The sequence below is a fragment of the Theropithecus gelada genome, chromosome 5, assembly GCF_003255815.1.
Source record: "Theropithecus gelada isolate Dixy chromosome 5, Tgel_1.0, whole genome shotgun sequence".
NCBI classification, from domain to species: Eukaryota; Metazoa; Chordata; class Mammalia; order Primates; family Cercopithecidae; genus Theropithecus; species Theropithecus gelada.
This window is the reverse complement of record NC_037672.1, coordinates 51,065,973-51,086,800: the sequence shown is the minus strand read 5'-3', so window position 1 is coordinate 51,086,800 and position 20,828 is coordinate 51,065,973. Positions and strand designations below refer to the sequence as shown.

General features: G+C 39.2%; 1 protein-coding gene across 1 annotated transcript in view; it reads left to right on the top strand.

Annotated features, from left to right (window-relative positions):
* Window positions 1–20,828, top strand: part of CCSER1 (coiled-coil serine rich protein 1) — a 1,408,588-nt gene that overhangs the window by 635,772 nt on the left and 751,988 nt on the right. Inside the window, exon 8 of the mRNA XM_025385587.1 lies at window positions 13,709–13,792. Coding sequence (XP_025241372.1) covers window positions 13,709–13,792 — 84 coding nt within the window. The remainder of the gene's footprint in view (window positions 1–13,708; window positions 13,793–20,828) is intronic.

Genomic DNA, 20,828 nt, shown 5'->3' with positions numbered 1-20,828 from the left:
AGTCTGATGGGCTTCCCTTTGTGGGTAACCCGACCTTTCTCTCTGGCTGCCCTTAAGATTTTTTCCTTCATTTCAACTTTGGTGAATCTGGCAATTATGTGTCTTGGAGTTGCTCTTCTCGAGGAGTATCTTTGTGGCGTTCTCTGTATTTCCTGGATTTGAATGTTGGCCTGCCCTGCTAGGTTGGGGAAGTTCTCCTGGATGATATCCTGAAGAGTGTTTTCCAACTTGGTTCCATTTTCCCCCTCACTTTCAGGCACCCCAATCAGACGGAGATTTGGTCTTTTTACATAATCCCATACTTCTTGCAGGCTTTGTTCATTTCTTTTTCTTCTTTTTTCTTTTGGTTTCTCTTCTCGCTTCATTTCATTCATTTGATCCTCAATCGCTGATACTCTTTCTTCCAGTTGATCGAGTCGGTTACTGAAGCTTGTTCATTTGTCATGTATTTCTCGTGTCATGGTTTTCATCTCTTTCATTTCGTTTATGATCTTCTCTGCATTAATTACTCTTGCCGTCAATTCTTCCACTTTTTTTTCAAGATTTTTAGTTTCTTTGCGCTGGGTACGTAATTCCTCCTTTAGCTCTGAGAAATTTGATGCACTGAAGCCTTCTTCTCTCATCTCGTCAAAGTCATTCTCCGTCCAGCTTTGATCCGTTGCTGGCGATGAGCTGCGCTCCTTTGCCGGGGGAGATGTGCTCTTATTTTTTGAATTTCCAGCTTTTCTGCCCTGCTTTTTCCCCATCTTTGTGGTTTTATCTGCCTCTGGTCTTTGATGATGGTGATGTACTGATGGGGTTTTGGTGTAGGTGTCCTTCCTGTTTGATAGTTTTCCTTCTAACAGTCAGGACCCTCAGCTGTAGGTCTGTTGGAGATTGCTTGAGGTCCACTCCAGACCCTGTTTGCCTGGGTGTCAGCAGCAGAGGCTGCAGAAGATAGAATATTTCTGAACAGCGAGTGTACCTGTCTGATTCTTGCTTTGGAAGTTTCCTCTCAGGGGTGTACTCCACCCTGTGAGGTGTGGGGGATGTCTCCCAGTTAGGCTACTCAGGGGTCAGGGACCCACTTGAGCAGGCAGTCTGTCCCTTCTCAGATCTCAGCCTCCATGTTGGGAGATCCACTGCTCTCTTCAAAGCTGTCAGACAGAGTCGTTTGTGTCTGCAGAGGTTTCTGCTGCTTTTTTGTTGTTGTTGTTGTTGTGTAGCTGTGCCCTGTCCCCAGAGGTGGAGTCTACAGAGACAGGCAGGTTTCCTTGAGCTGCTGTGAGCTCCACCCAGTTCGAGCTTCCCAGCAGCTTTGTTTACCTACTTAAGCCTCAGCAATGGCGGGCGCCCCTCCCCCAGCCTCGCTGCTGCCTTGCCGGTAGATCACAGACTGCTGTGCTAGCAATGAGGGAGGCTCCGTGGGCGTGGGACCCTCCCGGCCAGGTGTGGGATATGATCTCCTGGTGTGCCTGTTTGCTTAAAGCGCAATATTGGGGTGGGAGTTACCCGATTTTCCAGGTGTTGTGTGTCTCAGTTCCCCTGGCTAGGAAAAGGGATTCCCTTCCCCCTTGGGCTTCCCAGGTGAGGCGATGCCTCGCCCTGCTTCAGCTCTCGCTGGTCGGGCTGCAGCAGCTGACCAGCACTGATCGTCCGGCACTCCCCATGAGATGAACCCAGTACCTCAGTTGAAAATGCAGAAATCACGGTTCTTCTGTGTCGCTCGCGCTGGGAGTTGGAGACTGGAGCTGTTCCTATTCGTTCATCTTGCTCCGCCCCCAAGTTCGGCTCTTTCAATAATTGCTTGACCTTGACTGTTAAATGGAATACCAGTGGAATGATGAATATGGTATAAAGAGAGGAAGGCAGCCAATTTGCGAGAGCAATAAGCAGAGGCATTATCAGTTTTTAATTCAGCAGGGACTCCCATAACTGCAAAGCAAGTAAGTAAATGAGTAATAATAGAGTCAGCCTTTACAGAGGGTAATAGCATAGCCCACTGGAAATGTGACCACGTATCAATAGTATGATGAACATATTTTAAACGACTAAAGGAAGGAACATAGTTACATCCATTTGCCAAATGTGATTTTGTTGAGTGCCTCGAGGATTAATACCTGGACTTAAAAAAGGTGCAATAATAGGAGCACAAGATGGGCAGGCTCTGATAATAGCTCGGGCTTGACAGCGTGTTATAGAAAATTGCCGTTGTAATCTTAAACTATTAGTATGATGTAGTTGGTGCTCATCCTGAGCCCGTTGGACACTGCCAATAAGTAAAGAAACAATCTGACTGTTGCCAAAAGATAAAGGTCCTGGCAAAGCTGAATGAGAACGAATATGAGTGATAAAAAGGAGGGCAGTGCGGGAAGTAAGAGTTACAAATAATAAAGAAAATAATTTTTGTAAAGGAGTTTGAGGAAATAATGGTAAAAAACTCTGAGAAATATATTTAGTTACATATAGGCCAGTCTTGTAGAACCATAGGAATGGCAAAAAGTTCTCCTTGTTGTACTGATTCAAATGGATAGTGAGAAATTTTTGAATTGTCTGAAGTCCAGTATCCAGCCTTTCCATTGCTTGAAGCATCAGTAAAAAAGGTGGGACCTTTAACTGGAGTGTAAGAGATAGGATTATATGGCAGTAAAGAATATTGTTGCAGAAAAGCAAATAATTTATTTTGAGAAAAAGAACCAGTATACTCAGCGCAAGCCACTTGTCAACCCTTATGAATTTCCAACAGTGATTCAATGTATTGATTAGATAATCGGGTAATTTTTATAGGGTCAGCACCAAGCAACTGACGAGCTTGATGTCATCCTTTAATAATTAATTTAGCCAATTTATCAATATATGGGTGAATTTTTTTAATGGCTTTATTAGCCAAAAACAGCCACTCCAGAATATTATTATCTTGGTGTAAAATGGCCGTTGGCGAATGGGGAGTATTAAAAAGACACAACGAAAGTGGAAGATTGGGTGCAATATAATCAAGGTGAGCTTCACTAATTCTATTTTCTACAAATGACAATTCTTCTTCTGCTACAGGGGATAAAGTCCCCATAGGTTGAGTACAAGTATTTACAGCTCTAAGATCAGTTAATAAGTGCCATTTTCCTTTTTTTTTTTTTGACAAGACAAACACAGGGGAATTCCATGCAGAAGTACTTGGTTCAATATGCCCCTTGGCCAATTGTTCCTTAACTAAATTATTTAAAGCCTTAAGTTTTTCTTTAGATAATGGCCACTGTTCCACCCAAAGAGGAGTTGTAGTTTTCCACTTCAATTGTAAAGCTTGAGGCTTGTGGACAGTGGCTAAGAGTTTAAAGGATTGTAGCCCATTTTGAACATCATATTTTTGGCAGCTGAAGAAATATGAGGAATGCTTAAAAAGGCACCAAATTGTTGTAAAAGATTACGGCCCCAAAGGTTAAATGGGAACAATATAAAATAACACTTTTTCTTGTTGTCCTTCAGGTCCTACACAGCTCAGGGGCTTGACACTTTGGTAGACTATAGAAGCAGTACCTAGGCCGGATAGAGTAACTGATACTTGTTTCTTTTTCCAATGATCAGGCCATTGAGCCAAACATTATTATATACATCCGCTCCTGTGTCGACTAATCCCTCAAAAAGTATCCCATTAATTTGCAATGAACATAAAGGTTTTTGATCAGAAACTAAAGTTTCCCAGAAAAGAGTTTTCCCAGTACTACCAAAACCTCCTTGACGAGACACATCTCTAGATAAGAAAGGAAAAAAAAAGGCAATAAAAGCAATTGTGCAATACGTCGCCCTGCCTCTAGGCGCATAAATTGTGAGACTTGTACCACAATAAGGATTTCATCAGTAAAATCAGGATCAATAATTCCTGGGACCACCATTAACCCCCGCATAGTGCTGCTGCTTCGACCTAGTAAAAGTCCTACATGTCCCTTTGGCAAAGGACCACACACTCTGGTAGCCAGCTTATATATTCCTCCATTAGGAGATAAAGTATAAGGTTGAACAATAGCTAGGTCAGCAGCGGCACTCTGCTCAGTGGCAGCATAAAGCTGAGAAACTGGGGTAGGGTAAGATGTCTTTAAGGAGGACTCGAGGTCATTCCTTGATGTTGTAAGTCACTGCTCACTGGGTACTGGGGTAGGCCTGCATTGTAGTTGTTGGGGCCCCAAGCCTGTGGGCCCCGGCTCCTGTTTCCCGAGAGGGGTGACAATACATTCCCACTTTTATCAGTTTTTGAACGACATTCATTGGTCCAATGTCAACCCTTGCCTCATCGTTTACACATATCAGATGGTAACCTTTTTTCTTTTAGAGCAGAAGAGCCTAATTTTTTCTGGCATTCCTTTTGAAAATGACCAGGTTTCCCACATTGATAGCATATACCTTGTTTAGAATTGCCTTTTAAAGCCTTAGAAAGTGCCCCAGCAAACAATTGAGCATTGTAAATAGCTCCTCCAACACCTGCACAAGCCTGAATGTATTCAGCTAAATCAGCTCCACTAGCTTTTAGAGGACGCAGCAATTTTTGGCACTCAGGATTAGCACTCTCAAAAGCCAGAGTATCCAAAAGAATTTTCGCAGCAGGGCCTGAACCTATAGTCTTTAATACAGCATCTTGAAGACAGGCTACAAAATCTGGTTATGGCTCAGTGGCTCCTTGTAGGATCTTTACAAAAGATAAAGAAGTTTTACCCGCTATTTCAACCTTAGTCCACGCTTTTATAAACAAGGCTTTAATCTGAGTGAGAGCAATATCATCTAGACCTGCCTGAGCATTAAGAGTGGCGTATTGTCCTGAACCCGTAAGCTGCTCTTCAGTAGGTCCTAGGGGATTTTGGGTAGCATTTTTTCTAGCTTGTACTCTTGCTTCCTCCCACCACCAACTTTTTAATTGAAGCCATAGTGAACGATCAAGGACAGCCTGTCCCAATGTTTCCTAGTCAATAGGAATCATCATATGTTCTAAAGAGAAGGAATCAAGAAGGCCAAGAACAAACGGTGACTGAGGTCCATAATTAGAAATTGCAGCTTTCATTTCTTTCAAAAATTTAAATTGTAGGGCTGTAAAAGTCACATTCTGGCCACCGTTTGGGAACTGAGCATTGGGGCCGAAAGCAGCCCGTGTTACTGAGAATAAATCTAATTCCTCGAAATCATCCTTTTCCTTCGATTCCTTCTTTTCTCCTACAGGAGGAAGAGGCACAGAGAAAACCTCACCTGACATAGGCAAAGAGGTTGGAGGTGGAGGCAAAGGGAAATCTTTTTCCAAAGGAGCAGAAGGGAAGGTAACAGGGAAGGCTCATGGCAGAGAGATAGGAGAAACAGGAGCAGCAGTACCTTGCAATTTTAACAACTGTTGTAACATCTCTAAAATGTGCTGCAGATCAGAATTTCCTTCAGATGAAGGAGGCATTAGCTCTTTTTCCAATTCCTTGTCCTCAACAACCGGGGCGTAAATATGTTCCTCTCTAGGATCATTCCTCTCTAAAGCTTCAGAAGCCTCACCTCCTGTGGCAGTATCGCCATGCTCTGAGTCAGTTTCAAGTAACTCTAATGCCTGAGTAATGGAACTACACACAAAGTCCACAAGGTCAGAGGCGTCATTTGCCCTCACTGATGAGCTCGACGCAGTACTTTAACCACTTGTAACCATTCCTTTCGATTTAACTGCACTTTGGTTTGATATTGAAACCAATAACAATGTTGTTCAACATGGGCAAACAATCACTTCAAAGTCTTATGTTCCTTAACTAACTTCTACTCCTATAGACATCAACAGTCCCTGGAGTAACCGCAAATATTCAGAGGCCAGAGAGGTGAAATTCCCCATAATTTTCCCGTGGGTCCCCCTTTCTTTATTTACCTGCCCGGGGTGTTCCCCCTCCGGTTCCTTGCTCTCTGGAGCCATGGACCCTGCTCGCTGCGCCAGATGTTGGGGTCCGCGTGTTTCCTAAACAAAGGAATGAACACACAAGACAACACAAGACAAGACAAACATGGCAGCCGCCTCGAATGGCGCGCTCTGCTTTATTTTATACAGTCGTTTGTGGAATGTTGCCAAGTCACGAGACACATTGTTGTTTTTCTGACCTTTCCCTGACTTTCTGGATTTTCAAGATGTTTACACATAAACAAGCCCCCAACACTTCGTTTGCAAGAGCAAGGCTTATCGGGAACGCCCTGCTTCGTTTGCAAGAGCAGGACTTATCGGGAACTCCTGGTTTGCGAGCACGTAGTCCTCTACAGAAATGAGCATTAAAACCACAATGAGAGGTCACTTTATCCAGAATAACCATTATTAAAAAGTCAAAAGCCAATAGATGTTAGTATGGATGTGGTAAATGGTGAAAATGGAATGCTTATGCACTGCTGATGAGACTATAAATTAGTACAACCTCTACAGAAAATAGTATGGAGATTTCTCAAAGAACTAAAAGTACATCTACTATTAAATTCAGCAATCTCACTACTGGGTATCTACCCAAAGGAAAATAAATAATTATATCAAGAAGAATTCTGGGCCGGGCGCGGTGGCTCAAGCCTGTAATCCCAGCACTTTGGGAGGCCGAGACGGGCGGATCACGAGGTCAGGAGATCGAGACCATCCTGGCTAACACGGTGAAACCCCGTCTCTACTAAAAATACAAGAAAATTAGCCGGGCGAGGTGGTGGGCGCCTGTAGTCCCAGCTACTTGGGAGGCTGAGGCAGGAGAATGGCGTGAACCCGGGGGGGCGGAGCTTGCAGTGAGCCGAGATCGCGCCACTGCACTCCAGCCTGGGGCACAGAGCAAGACTCCGTCTCAAAAAAAAAAAAAAAAAAAAAAAAAGAAGAATTCTGCATGCATATGTTCATCACAGCACAATTCACAATTACAAAGATATAGACTCAATCTAAGTGTCCATCAACTGATAAATGGATAAAGAAAATGTGGTATTATAAGTCAGGCATGGTGGCTGATGCCCATAATCCCAACACTTTTGGATGCTGGGGTAGGAGGATCACTTGAGCCCAGAAGTTTGAGGCCAGGCTGTGCAATAAAGTGAGACCCCATTTCTACACACACACAAAAATTAGCCAGTCATGGTAGCATATGCCTGTAGTCCTAGCTACTCAAGAGGCTGAGGAATGAGGATCCTTTAAGCATAGGAGATTGAGGTTACAGTAAGCTGATCATACCACTGTACTCCAGTCTTGGTGACACAGAAGATCATGTGTATATATATATGTGTATATATATATGTGTATGTATATGTGTGTGTGTATATATATATACACACATATGCACACACACAGCACACACTGTGGAATACTATTTAACTATTAAAAAAAACTAATTACTGCATTTTGCAGCAACTTGGAAGTAATTCAGGAATGGAAAATTAAATACCACATGTTCTCATTTATAAGTGGGAGCTAAGCTGTGGGTATGCAAAACCATAGTGATATAATAGACACTGGAAACTTAGAAGCAGGGAAGTGTGAAGGGAGTGAGGGATGAAAAATTACCTGTTGGGTATAATGTACACTATTTAGGTGATAAGTACACTAAAATCCTAGCCTTCACCACTATATAATTCATCCATGTAACCAAAAGACACTTGTACACCTAAAACTATTGAAATAATAATAACAAACCAATAAAAATAAAATTTTAAAAATAAGGTAAAAAAAAAAGTTAGTTGGATGTGGTGGTGCATGCCTGCAGTTCTAGCTACTTGGGAGGTCGAGGCAGGAAGATTGCTTGAGCCTAGGACTTTGAGGTTACAGTGAGTCTTGATTGAGCCATTGCACTCCAGCCTACTCAACAGAGTGTCTCTAAATAAATAAGAACTATACATTCTTTGTAGCTCAGTATGGAAGAAGTAGAAATTCTACCATGAGAACTAGAATAAACAGGTATTAATAAACAGGTATTATGTTTTCTCTAATCCTTTAGATGTTTTTTTTGTTGTTGTTATTGTTGTTGCTGTTCCTTGTCAGCTCAGATAAGGGTGCCAGATTTCAGAGAAATGGGTATACTGCTAATGTTTATACTGCTTATTTGGTAATTGTATTGGAAAGAAACATGAATTTGAGCATCTTCTTTTTTTTTTTTTTTTTTTTCAAATAGAGATGGTATTTCACTGTTTTACCCAAGCTAGTCTTGAAGTCCTGGGCTCAAGCGATCCTCCTTCCTTAGCCTCTCAAACTGCTGGGATTACAAATGAGATTGTAAGGCCAGCCAAATTTGATCATCTTATATGTATCAGTTATTATGTTTGGTGCTAGTAATATGGTAATGAAATAGAAACTATATGCTCAAATAGAGAATAAAACTAGTTCAGTGAGGCTGGGAACAGTAGCTCATGCCTGTAATCTCAGCACTTTGGGAGGCCGAAGTGGGCAGATCACCTGAGGTCCGGAGTATGAGACCAGCCTGACCAACATGAGGAAACCCCGTTTCTACTAAAAATACAAAAAAATAGCCAGATGTGGTGACACATGCCTGTAATCTCAGCTACTCAGGAGGCTGAGGCAGGAGAATTGCTTGAACCCGGGAGGTGGAGGTTGCGGTGAGCCGAGATTACGCCACTGCACTCCAGCCTGGGCAACTAGAGTGAAACTCCCTCTCAACAACAACAACAACAACAACAGCAAAATAGTAGTTCAGTAAGGTTGAGGAACAAGCAAACAACACGTTAAGTATTGCGTGAAATGATGTATGGTATGGATGCTATGGAGCATTCCCAAAGGGATGTGTCACTCGGCCAAAAAGGAAAATCTTTCTAGTGAAATAAAAAGTAATTCTTGAGATGTGTCTTGGAGCACGTGGTATTATGAGGGAGAGAAGGATACAATGGGTTGAAGGCAACACATCCAGAAATTTGCATGTGTAAAATGAGGAGATGTGCAACAACATTGCATTTCAGTGCTACAGGAATGAACAAAGTTGTGAGGAGGTTGAAAGTCAAAAACATTGCAGCTCCAGAAATAAGCAAGTAACGCCGTGCGCGGTGGCTCAAGCCTGTAATCCTAGCACTTTGGGAGGCCGAGACGGGCGGATCACAAGGTCAGGAGAGCAAGACCATCCTGGCTAACACGGTGAAACCCCGTCTCTACTAAAAATACAAAAAAAATTAGCTGGGCGTGGTAGCGGGCGCCTGTAGTCCCAGCTGCTCGGGAGGCTGAGGCAGGAGAATGGCGTGAACCCAGGAGGTGGAGCTTGTAGTGAGCCTAGATTGTGCCACTGCACTCCACCCTGGGTGACAGAGCAAAGACTCCGTCTCAAAAAAAAAAAAAAAAAAAAAAAAAAAGAAATAAACAAGTAACAGATAATGAAGGGTACATTATGCCATGCTGAAGAGTTTTGATTTTCTTCCTGAAGGAGGAGATGATTAGCTGTTAAATTAGGAAGTGACAAAATTAATTCCTGCTTAGAAAGTCTCTCTGGCAAACAGGGAAAATGATAGAGATAGAGGAAAAATCGCTTTAGAGACAATTACAGAGATTTTGGTAAGAAGCAACAAGTACTTAGACTGTCAATATGGAATAGAGAGGAGTAAGCCCAAGAAATAGTGAAGAAGTAGAGATTAAATTTGGTTTCAGATTTGGTTCAAAGTGAGTTAGCAGCTGAACATATATGATGGCTTCCTGATTATTAATTTAGGAAATAGGAAGATAATGGGGAAATTGGCAGAAGTGAAGTCTTAAGGTGGCAGAAGAGGATGTTGGGTTGGAGTGTCTGTGGAACAATATTGAGTATATGTTTTGTGAGTAGTTGTACTTAAGAGCTGAAGCTTGGAATACTGAAGAGCTGAAGATAATTCTGGATTAGCTAATTGTATCTTGTAATTACCAGTTATATTAGCCAGGGTTCTTTAGAGGGACAGAACTGATGGAATATGTATGTGTGTGTGTGTATATATATATTCCATCTATATGTGTGTGTGTGTGTGTATACGTATATATGAGTTTATTAAGTATTAACTCACATGATTACAAGGTCCACAATAGGCCATCTGCAGGCTGAGAAGCAAGGAGAGACAGTCCAAATTCCAAAACTGAAGAACTTGGAGTCCAATGTTCAAGGGCAGGAAGCATCCAGCACAGGAGAAATATGTAGGCTCGGAGGCTAGGCCACTCTCTCTTTTCACATGTTTCTGCCTGCTTATATTCTAGCCATGCTGACAGCTGATTAGATTGTACCCACCCAGATTAAGGGTGGGTCTGCCTTTCCTATCTCACTGACTCAAATGTTAATCTCCACTGGCAGCAGCCTCACAGACACACCCTGGATCAATACCCTGTATCCTTCAATCCAATCAATTTGACACTCAGTATTAACCATCACACCAGCATAGAGTAGTAGAGGCCATGGATGTGGATATATTGTGTACATAGAGGTCGTGGTTGGGTGTACATGCAGAGTGAGAAGATTAAATGCCCAAAGATTTAGCTGTAGTGAAAGGCACAATTGTTACAGGGACATCATTAAAGATGAGCACTGTAACATGGATATTGGTTTGAGAGTTAATATTTAATTATAACCAGGGACCACATGGTAAATATAGTATCTATACTAGTCCATTTTCACACCACTATAAAGAACAACCTGAGACGGGGTAATATAAAAAATAAAGAGGTTTAATTGACTCACAATTCTGTGTGGCTGGGGAGGCCTAAGGAAACTTAAAATCATGGCAGAAGGCTGAGGGGAAGCGAGGCACTTCTTCACAAAGCAACAGGAGAGAGAGAGAGCATAGGGGAAACTGCCACTTTTAAGCCATCAGATCTCGTGAAAACTCCCTCACTGTCACCAGAACAGCATGGGGGAAACCACCCCCATGATCCAATCACCTCCCACCAGATCTCTCCTGTGACACATGGGAATTATAATTTAAGATGAGATTTGGGTGGGCTCACAGAGACAAACTACTTCATTCTGCCTCCGGACCCTCCCAAATCTCATGTTCTTGTCACATTTAAAAACCAATCTTGCCTTCACAATGGTCCCCCAAAGTCTAATTCATTACAGCATTAACTCGAAAGTCCAAGTCCAAAGTCTCATCTGAGACAAGGCAAATCTGTCTCACCTATGAGCCTGTAAAATCAAAAACAAGTTACTTACTTCCAAGCTACAATGGAGGTACAGGCAATGGGTAAATATTCTTATTCCAAATGAAAGGAATTGGCCAAAACAAAAGGGCCACAGGCCTCATGCAATTCTGAAAGCTGGCGGGGCAGTAATTAAATCTTAAAGCTCCAAAATCTCCTTTCACTCTGTGTCTCACATCCACGGAATGCTGATGCAAGGGATGGACTCCCATGGTCTTGGGCAACTCCACCCCTGTGACTCTGTGGGGTATATCCCCTGCGGCTCCTTTCATAGCCTGGCGTTGAGTGCCTGATAAAGTTTGGCTGTGTCCGCACCCAAATCTCAACTTGAATTGTATCTCCCAGAATTCCCACATGTTGTGGGAGGGACCCAGCAGGAGGTAATTGAATCATGGGGGCTATTCTTTCCTGTGCTATTCTCATGATAGTGAATAAGTCTCACAAGATCTGATGGGTTTATCAGGGGTTTCCACTTTTGCTTCTTCCTCATTTTCTCTTGCCGCTGCCATGTAAGTAGTGCCTTTCACCTCTTGCCACAATTCTGAGGCCTCCCCAGACATGTGAAACTGTAAGTCCAATTTAACCTCTTTTTCTCCCCATTCTCAGGTATGTCTTTATCAGCAGCATGAAAATGGACTAATACAGTGCCAGTGGCTTTTCCAGGCACATGTTGCAAGCTGTCAGCAGATCTATGGTTCTGGGATCTGGAGATCAGTGATCTTCTTCTCACAGATCCCCCTAGGCAGTGCCCCAGTGGGCATTCTGTGTGGGTGGCTCCGAACTCACATTTCCCTTCCACACTGCCCTAACAGAGGTTCTCCATAAGGGCTGTACCCCTGCAGCAGACTTCTGCCTGGACATCCAGGCATTTCCATACATTCTCTGAAATCTAGGGAGAGGTTCCCAACCTCAACTCTTGTCTTCTGTGCGCCCACAGGCCCAACACTACATGTAAGCCACCAATGCTATGGGCTTGTACCCTCTGAAGCAAAGACCTGGGCTGTACCTTGGCCCCTATTAGCCATGGCTGGAGCTGGAGCAGCTGGGATGCAGGCTGCTATGGCCCAAGGCTACAGAAAGCAGCAGGGCCCTGGACACAGCCCACAAAACCATTTTTCTCTCCTAAGTCTCCTGGCCTGTAATGGGAGAGGCTGCTGTCCTTGTTGGGAGAGGCTCTTGTACTGTGATGGGAGAGGCTGTGGTGAAGATTTCTGAAATGCCCTGGAGACATTTTCCCCATTGTCTTGGCTGTAACATTTGGCTCTTCATTACTTATGCAATTTTCTGCAGTCGTCTTGAATTTTTCCCCAGAAAATGGGTTTTTCTTTTCTACCTCATGATCAGGCTGCAAAATTTTCAAGCTTTTATGCTCTGCTTCTCTTTTAAATAAAAGTATCTGTTTCCAATAATCTGTTTTTGAATGCATATGACTGAACACATTTGGAATCAGCCAGGTCACCTCTTGAATGTTTTGCTGCTTAGAAATTTCTTCCACCAGGTACCCTAAATCACGTCTCTCAAGTTCAAAGTTTCACAGATCTCTAGGACAGTGGCAAAATGCCGCCAGTCTCTTTGCTAAAGCATAACAATAGTGACCTTTACTCCAGTGTCCAAGAAGTTCCTTATCTTCATTTGAGACTGCCTCAGCCTGGACTTTATTGACCAAATCACCATCAGCATTTTGATCAAAACCAATTTAGTTTCTAGAACCTCCAAACTTTCCCACATCTTCCTGTCTTCTTCTGAGCCCTCCATACTGTTCCAACCTCTGCCCATTACCCAGTTTCAAAGCTGCTTCTACATTTTCAGTTTATCTTTATAGCAGTGCCCCACTCCAATCACCAATTTTCTGTATTAGTCCATTTTCACATTGCGATAAAGAATGATCTACGCCTGGGTAATTTATACAGGAAGAAGGTTTAATTGACTCACAGTTTCTCGTGGCTGGGGAGGCCTCAGGAAACTTACAATCGTGGTGGAAGGTTAAGGGGAAGTAAGGCATGTCTTCACAAGGTGGCAGGAGTCAGAGAGTGCTCCGGGGAAACTGCCACTTTTAAACCATCAGATCTCATGAGAACTTTTTTACTATCATGAGAATATCACGGGGGAAACCACCCCCATGATTCAGTCACCTCCCATCAGGTTCCTCCCTCCACACGTGGGGATTACAATTTGAGATGAGATTTGGGTGGGGACACTGAGCCAAGCCATATCAGTATATTTTTAAATGTAGAGTTATTTCTGTTTTACCTACTATGTGTGCACAAACATGAGAGGGAATAATTTAGGATGGTTTCCTGGTTTCTGTCCTAGGCAAGTAAATTGATAGAGGCATACCAAAAAGAAAACAAAAAACTAAGCAAAAACATATGTGTATGTGGATGTGTGTGTGTGTGTGTGTGTGTGTGTATGTGTCTATGTGATTATGTATAGCATAGCATTTTTGGATATATTAACTTATTTTTTGCAACTAAGAATATATTATGAAAAATATCATACTGTAGAGGGAATTTGAGTTTCATTAGTCAGATGCAATTATCTCCCACTGTGTGAAGCTGACTTTCCTTATCAAGAGCTAAGTAAAAGGGCTAAGCCTATTATGCCATCTCTTTGATGTTTTTATAGGATATAATGAAAGATGAATGCTCGATGCTCAAGCTGCAGCTGAAAGAGAAGGATGAACTCATTTCCCAACTTCAGGAAGAACTGGTAAGTGATAACAATACTTGGCCCACAGAGTGTACTTTCCTTGCAAGGTTATTTGTTCCACACCCTTATTTATTAACACCAATGGCATTAGTTATTTGTAAATCCTTCCAGTGGTTCAATCTGATGATCAGTTTTTATGATTCTGTCATGAAAACCATAGATCTTTGACAAGCTAAAGAATAGAAAGGATGTTTTATAATCTATGTGGAAATGTGTATGATTCCAGAAACATATCACTGAACCAGGATTAAATATTTCATTTGTATCTATCAGAAATCTCAAAGGCTTAGGTCACATTGTTTTTGTAAAGTGCATGATTTAACTCCATACAGCTATACCTAAAGATACAGATCTATAATATAAAACAAAATGCTTAATCTAGCAAACAAAACCAGATTTTACATTTTATTTTTATAAAAAAATATGTTATTTATAACATCAAAAATATGTTAACCTAATGAGACTTCTTGTTAATTTATTATATAGTTCCCAAATTATGTAAAAATTATACAAAAATATGAAGCGTGTGTGGTTCAGATTTTAGAGTATGGTTTTTAATGTAATATCATAAAAGAGAGTAGGAAGTATACTTTCATAATATAAAAATACATTTGGTAGATAGCAGACAGAGCAGTGGGCATTATTTTTTTCTAAGTATGTGTTTTCTATTTATCTATGAATATTAACAGTATTTTGCAATAAAATGTGCACTCTGGATATACATTTTAAAAGATAGTACTCTAAAACAAGAATTAAATAGAAAGAAATAAAAAGAGATATTTTTGATTCATCATTAGTGTTTACACTAACAATAGATTAAAGAGAAAACCATGAAATAAGAGAGACCCTGACTCATTATTAAGATCAAGAAACAGATCCCTCTCAACATATTTTTAATGATTATTTCAGACTTACAGTAGTTTATTATGTAATTATTGAACACAGTTAAATTACAAAACAGACTTTATAGACCATCAAACTTCTGAGGACTCCTAACATATTAGTGAGATATTAGAGAAATTCATAGCATAATTTATAGACTCTTCACAACTAACAATGTTTTCCCTGGAAACTTGACCTTTATTTAAACATTGTTTTATGATTGGATTGATGCTGATCATTGGTCCCATGAACATGTTACTGTGGCTTTAGCAGACTTATAAACTAGTACTTAGGAAAAGAGCAGTATAACAGAAAAAAAGTAACATGTGTTACATTACCAAAATAACCTTTTATAAACCTATAAGTAACATATGGGAGTGTCAATTTTATATATTACATAATGAAAGCATTTCTTTATTTAAATATAGCCCTTTAGGTACATATTATCTAATAATGCTTTTTTATGTGGCATACAAAAATATCTTTGAATTGATTAAATATCACATATAGATATTTATTGCATAATGGATAAAATAATCAATTTTAACATAACAGTATTTATTACTTTGTCAGAGAGTGCTTATTTTGGATTTGGATAATTAACTCAGAAAAGAGTATTCTTTTTTTCTCAACATTAGTTATGATCAGTTTTAAAATATTCATATACAAGAAATCAGACCTTCATTTGCTAAATTAAATGAAAAAGAAAATGATTACTTTCAAAGACAGTACTACATAGTTACAATTTAAAAAATTTAGTACACCTCCATCTAAAAAAGTCCTATATATTTTTTTTTCTTTTCTTTATACTTGAATTACTCAAATTGGCTACTTAGTTTCTAAAATTTCTCAGGTAACAAGCAGCATTTGAATTTTGTGTTATTGTAGTTTTCTTATCATCTTGAATACTTAAACAGGAAAAATGTTAACTTATGAAAATATAGTTTATTTTATTAGTTAAAAAGGACTGTAGCTTAGGGGGAAGTATGTAATTGATGATTCAGGAATTTTACTTAGAGGAAACATGGTTGGAAAAAAAATTGTCATTCAAACTGGATTTGGAAAATGGATGAGAAGTGCCAATCATATAGGCCAATACAAACCCCTTGCATCTATGGAAAATTTTGGTCCTACTATTTCTGGTCCTGGTAATAAATAACTTGTGACATTTTGTTATGGTGGAGGTTAAATTTTACATTTATGCTCTACTTACATTGAAAATTTCAAAAATGTTTAGAAATCAGTTGAGTTGTATCCATCTATATACTACAGGTTCATAATTTTTAATAATTTAGAACTGATTTAGTTTTCAGTTCTTTCTCATGGGTTTCTGATTTCTTGACCACTATTATTATCACTAGCAATTGTATCTACATGTACATTATAGAATGAAATTATATGTAATTGTACCAAGAAAGGCTTTATTCCCAATTAGTAATAAAGAAAGTTTTAAATTTTTTGATTATTTATATTTTTCAGTTAGCCTTATCAGTAGTGAGAGGAGTTGTAAAAGTTAGGGATAGAAAGGGTCTAGAACAAAAGAAATGTTTTTCTTTTCTTTTCTTTCTTTTTTTTTTTTTTTTTTTTTGAGACAGTCTTGCTCTGTCACCAGACTGGTGTACAGTGGCATGATCTCAGCTCACTGTGCAACCTCTACCTCCTGGGTTCAAGTGATTCTCCTGCCTCAGCGTCCCGAGAAGCTGGGATCACAGGCACATGCCACCATGCCCAGCTAATTTTTATATTTTTAGTAGAGATGAGGTTTCACCATGTTGGTAGGCTGAACTTGAACTCCTTACCTCAAATTATCTGCCCACCTCGTTTTCCTAAAGTTCTGGGATTATAGATGTGAGCCACCACTCCGGGCCATAACAAGTTTTTTAGTCATTTAAATACAAGGTTTTTCTTAGTCATTTCTTTTTAGGGCATGGTTTCTCAGCAATAGTGCTAGTAGTGTTTTGTTTTAAGTGTCTGTGCTGTGAATTGTAGGATGTTTAGCAGCATCCCTAGCCTCTCTCCTCTAGATGCCAGTAGCACCTCTACACATTGCCAAATGTCCCATGGGGGCAAAATTGCCTCCAGATGAGAACCACTGCTATAGGGATATTAGATTAAATGTATAGTTCCCAATGAAATGGTATGTTATAGAAAAAGCATCTACTTATAGATAACCATGGCAGGAAAAAAAAGGAAAAACAAAAACAAAAACAAAAAAACTCCTGCACAAGGGAGGCACCTTTCCTTGGACTATTAAATATGTAACTGTACACTATATTTATCTGCTAAGGCTACCAAAACAAAATACCACAGATGGGGTGGCTTAAACAACTAAAGTTTATTTGTCAGAGTTCTGGAGGCTAGAAGTCTGAGACTGGGTGCCAGAGTGATTTGATTGTAGTGAGGGCTCTCTTCCTGGCTTGCAGATGGCCATCTTTTTAGTATGTGCTCACACGGTCTTTCCTTGGTTCATGCACACAGGGAGAGAGAGAGGAGAGAGAGGAGAGATCATGCAAGCCCTCTGATGTCTCTTCTTCTAAAGACACTAATCCCATCATAATGGCCCCACCTCATGGCCTCATCAGAACTCTCATCATCTCCCAAAGGTCCTGTCTCCAAATATCATCACACTGGGAGCCAGGGCTTCAATATATGAATTGTGGAGCAGGAGTAACAATTCCATACATAGCACATACTCTTTGTGCTCCTGACTGTTTAATATTAGCAAGTTCAGTTGTGGAAAACTGGAGAGTTCTACTACATGTTTTTTTCCAGCATTAAATGCACATTTCAAAAATTATCATTCTTTTCTACCCTATAATTTCAAAATTATTGCATTGGCTTAATTATTTTTTATTGCTGAGTGGGTAGATTTCACAAAGCATAAATATACTAAGAAACTGAAGATAATTTTGAGTTAAGATTATATATTGATATTGTTTGGGTAAAATTATTCAGATTATTAACTTCATTTCTAATGTGAATGTATTTTTGTATTTTATAGCCACACTTCCAATTTATTCTTTCTTTTTCTTTTTAAAAAGAAGACAATATGCTGTTTGTATTCTTAGGAACAATTTTTAAAAGTCAAAAATTATTATCCCTGAAATGTTTATACATTATTTACCTTGGTGAGCTTTATTGTTTTCAACAGATCAAGATAAAAATAATCACTTGTAATTGTTTTATTATGTCCAAAGGGATATTAAATGTTAGAATATTAGAGCGTCCTGGGATTATATATGTGCGAGGCCAACTAATTGCAGAAAACGAGAAATATATTCTGTAGCCAGAAGTTTGTAGTGTGGTAAACAGAGAGGAAACTAGTTCACAGCATGGAACATCTACTCCCAACTGTTCTATAATAGAATAAAATCTCCTCTGCATTAAATAAGAAATAGACTAAAGAAAAAATTTCTCCTCTTCATCTTCCTGGGGCCTTAGCTTTCTCTCCTTGAGGAGAAGAGTGAGTCAATATGGTTATATGGAAAATTGGGATATGAGTTTCTTGTCCTACCTCTAATCTTAATTGCCTATGTGATCAGATTTAGGTATTTTTCTCTGTTTGAGTGTTAGTTTCTTCAACTGTCAAATAATATTACCATATGTTTTGGTCTGTTTTGTGCTATTCTAATAAAATATACACACTGGATAATTTATGGTAATTTATAAAAACAGAAATATATTTCTCACAGTTCTAGAGGCTGAGAAGTTCAAGACCAAGGAGCCAGCAGGTTAGGGCCCAGTCTCTCTGCTTCCAAGATGGTGCCTTGAAAGCTGAGGGAAGGAATGCTTGTCCTCACATGACAGAAAGGCAGAAGAGTATGAGTATACTCTCCTCCTGCAAGCCCATTTTATAGCAACTTTAGTATATTCATGAGAGTGGAAGCCTTCATGATCTAAACATCTCTCCATAGGTGAGACTTCCCAACACTGTTTGGGATTAAGTTTTCAATGCCAGAATTTGGGGGGACATACTCAGACCATAGGACCATAATATTAAAAATACATATTTATCAATAGTGAATTTGATAGATTGTAGCATATTTATATTTATATAACTGTATTATATATTATATATTTTATAGCTATGTTGCTTATAAAATTATTAAGTGGAGGGAAAAAGCAGATTTTAGAACAGCATATTGTATAACATGATGTGAAAATATATGTTGTATAGAAAGTCTAGAATAATTAATAGTATTTATCTTTGAGAAATTAGAATGTTCAATTTCTGCTTTAATGTGGTAGTGTATCATTTTAATAACAAATGTATTACTTGTGTAATCAGAAAAACATCAGACTACTTCTTTGGATAATAAATGAAGAATTTTGATGTGTTTAATGGTTTTCATTCAGTGATCAGTGTGTGTTGGGGGAAATAAGAGCAGCAGAGGGATCCTGCGGATTTCCCTTCTCCACCCACTTAATGATAGTAGTCCTCATTTCATTGTTTTTTGCATGTCATTAATTATTACATTATCATTTCAATCAATAAGCAGTTTTTATTTAATGCATATCACTATACTCCATAAGATTTTATTTGATGAAAAACCACAGCTGAGAACAAAATCAAGCAAACAAACCAAAAAACTGAACAAGATGATTGCTAAGAACTACCATGAACTATTAAACAGGGTGGGAAATGAGAACAAAAGCTGTGACACACACCTCAGTGAGAATTATTACACATCATGGTGATTGGAGAGAATATAGCTAATTGAGGGCATGGAAGAGAACCAACATTCAGAATCAAAAATAATAGGAGGACTTTTTTGATAATTAAATGTTCAGATATATATTTTAAAATATAGGTTCTATTTATTTCGTAGAATATATTGGACTTTTTGAATATTCGAAATACATCTCTCTTATCCGACAGAAAGTTTTAGGGATTTTACTAATTTAATTTATTAAGATATTTAAAGCATAGCTATAGATTTAGACCAAAAGTCTAAACATAATAGCTAAAAGTATGCATACTTAAGCATAATGAATTATAATAAAAAGGTATTTTAAATATTTGCATCATAAGTTTATTACACTTGATATAAAACAGAGAAATATTTTTCTCACTTCTGAGAAAGTTTAAGTGTCTTTCCCTCAGCTATTTAGTGAAGATTGTGTTGAAGAATGATACATAATTTTATTGTTCATATGATACTGAAGGACATTGTAAATATCCTCAGGTGACTAAAATAAATTAGAGAGATTTGTCATAAATGTTGATGGTGAAGTTCAGCCTTGTGTTTTGGAGGATGGATATGTTCTTGTAAATGATTACTAATCTTATAAGTGGTTTCAAAAATCTTATAAATGGTTTTACACTATGGATGAAGAGTGTGTACCATAGGACATCAGAAATTGAAGAAACTATATTTGGTGTTTATTAAGAAATTGATTCAAAAAAATTTTTTAAGTAAGTTAGAGTTAACTCACGAATGAAAACATAATAACTTTAGTTAGTTCTATGACTGTGAGGAGTAGAATTTAATTGTCCTAATTAAGGTTAGTAGATGGTGCTGTGAATTTACTCTTTTGATTTCGATGACAATTTACATATACACTTTCAAAAATGTTAAACAGATTTGTGTGGATAATCACACTACCAAATGTAAATTGTCAGCAGTTTGTAATTCTGAACTTTTACAGTTTCTACTATTCAGAATTTTCTCGTCAGACACTTTTGTTTTCTAGCTGATCTGGGTAAAATGTATCAGATACAACTTTTTATGTATATTTCTGTAAAAACATAGGTGTTTTGGCTGGGTTCATTCCTTCCCTCAGCTTTCAAGGCACCATCTTGGAAGCAGAGAGACTGGGCCCTAACCTGCTGGCTCCTTGATCTTGAGCCTGGTGGCTCATGCCTGTAATCCCAGCACGCTGGGAGGCCGAGGTGGGTGAATCATGAGGTCAGGAGTTTGAGACCAGCATGGCCAATATGGTGAAACCCCGTCTGTACTAAAAATACAAAACATTAGCTGGGCATGGTGGCAGGCACCTGTAATCCCAGCTACTGTGGAGGCTGAGGCAGGAGAATCGCTTGACCCAGTAGGCAGAGATTGCAGTGAGCCAAGATCACAGCATTGCACTCCAGCCTGGGGGACAGAGTGAGACTCCACCTCAAAAAAAAAAAAAAAAAAAAGTGTTTCTATTT